The sequence below is a fragment of the Buceros rhinoceros genome, unplaced genomic scaffold, assembly GCF_000710305.1.
Source record: "Buceros rhinoceros silvestris isolate BGI_N320 unplaced genomic scaffold, ASM71030v1 scaffold3439, whole genome shotgun sequence".
Lineage (NCBI taxonomy): Eukaryota > Metazoa > Chordata > Aves > Bucerotiformes > Bucerotidae > Buceros > Buceros rhinoceros.
The window spans coordinates 106035-113633 of record NW_010429632.1 but is presented as its reverse complement, the minus strand read 5'-3'; the positions used below and the strand labels follow the sequence as shown (position 1 = coordinate 113633).

General features: G+C 43.3%; 1 protein-coding gene across 1 annotated transcript in view; it reads right to left on the bottom strand.

Annotated features, from left to right (window-relative positions):
- BFSP1 (beaded filament structural protein 1, filensin) overlaps window positions 1-7599 on the bottom strand; it is a 19467-nt gene that overhangs the window by 9858 nt on the left and 2010 nt on the right. Inside the window, exon 2 of the mRNA XM_010142691.1 lies at window positions 1871-1931. Coding sequence (XP_010140993.1) covers window positions 1871-1931 — 61 coding nt within the window. The remainder of the gene's footprint in view (window positions 1-1870; window positions 1932-7599) is intronic.

Here is a 7599-nt window from a genome sequence, read left to right as displayed (position 1 = left end):
GCTTTTCTGCACTCCTCTGCCTTCCTATTGAGAGAAAGATCAGCAGCACAATGGGCGTGATGGGAGGTTTGGGGGGGAGCCAAAAAAAGCCCCCAGGCCCCTAGATAATACTGATAAGCAAATATTTCTGCATGTAATAAGCAAATGCGGCGTTCAGCTTTCCAAATGTTTCTTCAAAGGCAAAAAATATTTTTGCTTTTATTCCGTGTTTTCAGATAGACCAGCTTCATTGATGATGCTGCACATCAGAACAGTGCGGTGCCTACACATGTTCTTCTGAACTTTGCAGTATTTGCCATTCACTCTGCTTCAGGTGCTGATTCCAGAACGTTGATCCATGTGCTGAAGCAGCATTTTCAGTTACCATGAAAGAGGAATCCCTGAGATCTCTGCAGAACCACTGCTGATTTTTCCAAACTGATTCTCCATCTGTTAGAAAAGGCACAAGCTGACATCTGCACTTGCAGGTTCCAGGCTACATCTTGGGCACTGCGCAGAAAATCAGTTCTTTTCTCTCCAGCATTTGGTGCCCCAATAGAAGGAGCTGTAGGAGCAGCCCAGATGCAGTCTGGGATAAAACCACCCTTGTGGCTCAAGATCGCCAGCTGTGCCCAGGGCTGCAAGTCAATTCACTCCTCTTTAGCCACAAATTGGCTGCGAGGAACCGTGAAGTGGGAACCACGAGCTCCAGCTGCTCCTTACAAAATATTTGCCTCACAAATATTTTTAAGAGTTTGCTGGGTGTCCAAGAGCCCTGCTAGCACACCAGAAAATAGCACCGATGGAGGATATCCAGAACTCACTGGAGATAGAAATGCTAAAACGCGCATTTTTTAAAGTACCAAACATGTATATCATTGATATGGCAGCACTCAAGCAGAACAGCTGCTGCCACTTGTAGCGGGTAAATAAAATCTCTACTTAATCCACCTGTAATTGTTTTCCAATACAGAAGATGAAAGATAAGCCAAGAAAAATAGAACTGGGAAAAGGTAGAATACCACTTTCTTCACTCAGACGAAAGCTAGCAGGATGAAACAGGCTTTCTCTGTTTCACAGACTTGGTTTGGAAACTTCCTAAATATGTTCGTAAACTTTTATCTTTTCTCTGAGCCTCGTTATTATGATTATGATTTTTTCTCTTTGCACGGTATTAACTGCAGCCGAGGGTCTGTCCTGGGAAGGGCTGACCATATGCTGCAAGGGATGAGGAGCTTTGAGACACATTCTCTCCAATCATATTTTGGACTTTTAGGTACGTGCATTGGCTGCACCGTATGACCAGTAAATGGACTTTTCCTCCCTCTGTGTAGACTCTAATTCACTCAGAGAGAAACTGTTTTCTGAGTTAAAAAAAAGTGTTAGGAGTTAAAAAGAGTTATTAAAGGCACCCAGTCATGTGCCAGATCTTCAGCAAGGGTGAACTTGCAAAGTTCACTTTGGATGTGGAGGAAGCAAACTGTATCTCAGCTCCAGGTCCTGCAGTGAATGCACGAGCCGTTTGCTGAGGCTCTAGAAGGACTGTTACGCAGTAGGTCCCCCTAGACCTTGGTCTTATGGAAAAAGCAACGAGGTCCAGAGCAGGGCTGAGGCTGTGGACTGCAGGTGGCATGTGCTACATGAGCAAAACCAGCAGGACTGTACAGAGCAGGGCGCTACACAGTGTGTACGCACACAACGAGGCTCAGCCATTTGCACAAGGCTTAAGAGGGAGATGGAGAGGGGGAGAAATTTTCATCAGTGCATAATGACAAACATCACTCTGACGTTTTTATCTTCCCACTGCTTTTTCAAAGCAGACTGCTGCAGTAAATGCAAGCAAAGAAAAAAACATATAAAGACTTTTCCTTTCCCATTTTTCCAGGCTTACCTTATTAAGGCGTTCAAGGGTTTCTTTTAGCCTCTGCTGATACTCACGTTCATTTCTATACCTGCAGATAGAACAAAGGAGTTTAAGTTCAACAGTTTAACCTTCTGCAAACTGCACTGTCATCTGCACTATCATGCACAATATATGCTTCACACTAAAGCACAACTGAATCACGAACGGGCCAAAAAGATCTATTCATGCTTTACCATTAATTGTTTTTTGGTTCCCCAACGCTGTGAGTAATTCCAGAATTGACTAATTTCTTGTCCTCCACTCATGTAGCAGAAGACAATGGAATGCCACATGTTTGCTCTCACTTTTTCACAGAAAGACCAAGAACAGACTGTTTACAATAAAAGTGGATTCAATTGGTGCTGGACTACAGTGACAGCCATTCATCGGTGGTTACTATGAGAATATTTGTTACATCAGCACTAATTTAATTTAGCATTTAATTATATTGTACTTGGTTTCCTGTTCTACCTGATGATGTTCAATAAGCATTTTCATGACAAAAACATGAAACACAAGGATTGCAATTTCACATATTGATTGTACATGAATAACATTGTATTAGGATGCTTCGACGCATCAAGCTGTGTGTCCTCTTTAATAGCAATCCATATTTCAGCTTGGTCAAAATCACACGTGAGTCTTTATACAGACTGCATTTAGCCTTTATAAAATGTCCACAAGTGCACAATGTGCCTGTTCCTGTACTGAGTGAACAATGGATGTACACTGTGTTTATCTGTCATTTGAGGAAACGACACATATTCTTTAAGAATTAGGGCTGCATTTGTATGATAGACAGAATTATCTTCTAGTAAATCCTTTTAGCTGCAGAGTACAAAAATTCCTAATTGATGATTATTGTTTAATATTCCTTTTCCTAAATAAACTATATATAAAATGTTTAATAGGAAATGTGGTTTAATGACACAAAAATAAAACAAAAACAGCCAGGAGCATCTTACAGTACAAGGCAATGAGACTTTGCCATCTCATCAAACTCCATCTGCTGCCAGCACCAAAGCATATAAATACAGCCCATCCCTGTTTATCCCTTTGCTTTCCCTAAAATAACAGAAACAGAGATACAAAAAGCTGTCATTTTCCTACTTTCTACAAGAAACCCTCACGGCTGGTGACAAGTGAGCTCTGGTGGTGAATGTCCTCACTTGCGGTACAAGCAATGGGCATCAACACAAGCACAAACACAGCTGCAGTCTGGAATTGAACATAAACCCTTGTCTGTCTTCTGAAATAATCGGTTCAGCCCAGGTATGCTGGTGGCATCTAAAGGACTTGCTCCAGTCAACAATGTGGTTCCTGGACTGAACACATCAAGGATCAAGTCATAATGGTCATGTCAATCTCGCTTCTTTGTTTGTGTCTCCTGAAGGAGGAGCAACCAATGTTATTCTCTTTCAACATGCCTTGGAAAGCTGAAGGGATGGGGTCACTCACAAACTGAACAGGACCACAAAGGAAGAACTTGGCAGAACAAAAAAATGGACTCAGCTTGGTCCTCTAGTTTCCCAACTTTCCCTTCTTTTGAAGTTCCATCATATTAGCAGGGATGGTCACTGGTCTGTTCTCAATTCTTACCATGAACATCAAAGAAGTAAGTTAAAATGATGAGGTTTTATTTCATTTTCACTCCTACAAACGGCTGGGCCTTCTCAGCTGAAGTGCTATTTTCTAACAAAACTAAAACAACAGCTTGTTACCACACTGTAGTAACACTGGGTTCACCTCCAAGGACACAGCCAAGAATATTCAGCTTCACAGGCGAGGCTGTCTTTGTTTCTCTTGTTTCTGAAGTAGCTCACCTCCAGCCAGTTTTCTATCTATCTCACATAGTTTTCGTGTGCAGGTGACAATAAACACTTCCGTTAACTTACTTTCTGACAACTGGGCAAGAACGAAGCAGCTTGTGGCAGCTTGTGAAAATCGAATATACAGCTACAATAAAAGGCTGGATTTACACTCTAGTAATAGACAACCATCCAACAGAGTCAGGGTCTAAACTTCAGCCCTCGAGTCATTCAGACCTATTCAAACCTGCCTCTCTCAAAAATTCTTTCAATGATTGAAATATTCAGCTACATTTTCCTTCACTCTGAAATAACCCAAATACCTGCTGTGTCACAGAGCCATAAATCCAACTGGCAGCCTTGAGAGAGTATTGAGTGATTATCCTTTGAAGGAGGATTGCTTTTAAGTGATGCTCTATCTACTCCAGAAGCTGAATGCAAAAGGGCTAAGGCTTTCTTAGAAATGCTTCAGAAACCTCACAATGCCTCTGTGCCTGCTGAAGTGTGTCTGTGAAAGTGTAACGGCTGACAAATTGCAGCCCTTTTATGCTTCAAACCTGATTTCCATGTTCAAGTAATTAGCTAGACATATTTAAACAGGACCATGTTTTTCTTAGGTGGTTGCTGGTCAGCCTTTCCTGGGCCTCAAGGACTATGAGGCTTATTTGCTTCTTTTTTTAAAAAAAAATTCCTTCTCACCTGGTCAAGTAGCTTTAGGGGTTTGACTAACCTTTTTGGACTGTTTAGGTAAACGGGGGATTAATTGTTTTTTGTTTAGGGGAAAAGAAATGGAGTGGAGGACACTCCACTCAGGCTCAAACAAGGCAGATCAGAGCAGTAAAGGTTCCCATCACCTCACCTCTCTTAGGTTAGCAGCTCTCTGTTGGGGCACTAACAGATTTACAAATATTTGTTAAGCCCCTTGAGCCCCCCCTCAGGCTTGGGGCAGGGCTGTGGCAAGAGCATCAGGCATGCAGGAAGGAAGCTCATCACTAGGCTTGCTCCTCTGCCTGGGAAGCCTGGCTCCAGCAGTGCTGTAAATCTCCTTTCCCATTCCCAGCTGACAGACAGGTTGTGCTTGCTCTTAAAAGATGGGGCCAGGGCACAGCCTTTTTTATTTGGCCCCCGCCTCTGCTGCAGCGCAAGGGCTGGCTCCCCTCCAAAGGGAAAACAGTCACAATACGTCCTCACAATGCTCAATGGCCAGATATTCTCTTGGTTTCAAGCCTGTGCTTTTAATCTAAAGAGAAATTATGCCTCTCTGTTGAACCTCACTGAACTCTTCCAGCAATATATGAAGCCTCTTGGCTTGCCACAAGCCAAGGCTAAACTTTTCTACTTCTTTCCTCCTTTGTAATTGTCCAGAGGCACTTCGCTAGCCTGTTCTCAGTAGCAGCAGCAGTAATTTGGGTGCCAAAGGCAGTAGAAGCTGCAAAATGCTGGTCCTGCAAGGATGATGGACAGGCCCATAACGCTTGTGTTTCACACCCTGAAGGCTAGGATGAGCCCCACTAGGGCTGTGCTCTGCTGATTTATGAACAGAGTGCTACCTGTGTTATCAAGAAGCTGCTATTGAGTGACCGACACCCCCGGAGCAATATTTTGGCAGTCTGAGGAGGGGGTAGAGGGCTGGCAGGACCTCCTCACTTGCAGCTGCAGCAGGGTAAAGCTCTCCCTATCACCAGAGGAGCAGCAGCAGCGCAGAGACAACCCTTGCAGACAGGGCTGAAAGAGCGCGTTGCCCATCGAGTCACCACCGCTCCTCGTATCCCAGCTCTCGTGTTTTCCTACTTGTTTTTAGTTTCTGTCACGGGTGTTGGGTCTCCACTGTGGCCCCAAAAGGTGTCAGGTCATGAGAGCATCACCACACACAGCCTGGTGAACCCAGTGCCTACTTCCTTGTCCAGCACATTCCAGGGAATCACACTGCATACAAAACCCACAAGATTAGCAGTGAATGAATTTTAAATGAAATAAATCGATTAGCAAGACTTTTAATTTCTGAAATTAATTAATCCTGTTCAGTCAAGGGCACTAAAGACTGAGTTTCAGCATCTTTACTAATATCAGGGAGAGAGAAACACAGTCCTTCCCCTCAGCCAGATGCAGCATTGCTATAATAATGATGCTCAACTAAATTAACATAATTAGTCTTTTTATGAGATGCAGCCAAACAATTCCTAGCGATGCTTTTTTTGCAACTTCAAGAGAAAGAATTCTTCGGTGGTACAGAATCTGAATTATTTTTGTTCACGTGAAAAGCTATGAATGCAACTATGGAGGATTTAAAAATAGATTTTAATATAAGATCTATTTTTCAATGGTTCATGTGCATTTCGTTATACAGACTCAGTATTGCCAAGCCCTGCTGTTTTTAAATGTAGCTTTAAAAGGTCTGTTTATATAAATGTAGCTTTAAAAGGTTTACTACAGACATAAATCTATTTCCCAAACTGTGAATGCGAGTAAAAGAATGGGTTGTAAGAGCTAAAATTCTTTGCACTAGTGAAGGACTTGGGCATTTGTAAATTAATTGATACACACTGCTCCACTCTAAGAGATTTTTTTAACCCTAGTGTGCCAAAAGTAGATGCTTTATGTTTCAAAATGAATCAAGCAAGCTGCTGACTGACTGCAGAGCCAGGTAGGAGAGCAGGTCTTCAGCACAGGAATCCTGGTTGCAGCAGCCCTGCATGGCCCTGACACAGCACAGATTACTCCTCCCATATTTTGTTTAGAGAGCTTTATAAATCTAAGTAGCTAAAATCACAGCCACCAGGATGGCTCTAAGCTAGAATTGGGGTGAGAGGGCAGAGTACACGGTGTCAGAGCACTGGCCTTGTGTTAATGCTGGCAACTCAAATCCCAACCAATATTTTGTCAGACGCTGAAGAAACGTTCATGTCTGCGTTCAGGTCAAACTCAGCAGCTCCCAAGAGAAAAAAAATTAAACCAAAGTCCACTCCTTGATGTAAACTGTAGGCAATGTGGTTAAAAAGCAGCCACTGCCCTCCCATTGTAACGGCCCTGTGTAATTTTTCAATCGCAGCATTGTTAGCTGGGAAATAGTCAAAATTTCCTTTTTACTTTTGTTCACAGCTGCAGCATAAACACCTCAGGGCTGTACAACCAGGCACCACCCCGGTAACAGCTCCTAAATCTCACTTTCAAAAAGCACAGCCCCTTCTCTGGATGCTTCCCCGCCAGGATTTTCCATGTCCTGCATTCCGCTCTTATTTACAGCTTGAGTAAAGCAGCTCTGATAAAAAGTACATTATCTTTGTGTCAGACCGCTAATCCTGCTGCTGGGGAGCTACACCGGCAGTTAATCCACAAACTGCTCAGGTGGACACAGGAATCCAGGCAAAGGTGGTCAGGACAAACCAATATTTTTTTTTTTTTTGCCACTTTTTCTCATTTTTTTTCTTGAGAGTAGTTGAAATCAAAGAGAGAGTTGTTTCCCTGCACTGACTCTTCACCTGACTCCAGGCAGAGATAACACATTTTTTTCCAGCTATACCACAGCGCTGTGTGTTTCTATACAGTTGGCACATACTTTTAACTAATACGCACCTCGACATTTAAGTACCGAGTTTAGTCAAAACCTCGTGGACGCCACGTAATAAAAACATATGAGGAAGTATCAGAGTCAACAGCTAACTTACAGGGTTGGCTCATAGCTGAATTTCCAGCTCATAACTCTTGGAATAGAAAACTGCCTAATCAGGTGCTTATTCCTCGCTGGCACCGCGGACATCTGACCGTTTCCAGCATCAAGCCTCAGTGCACCCAAATGGGCTGTTCTCTGCCGTCAGATAAGAAGAAGAGATCAGGGCTCGGCATTTCTACGGCTGTACCATAGCTCACAGCCCCCACGGGCCGTTCGTGTGGCCACCTGCCGCACTGGGC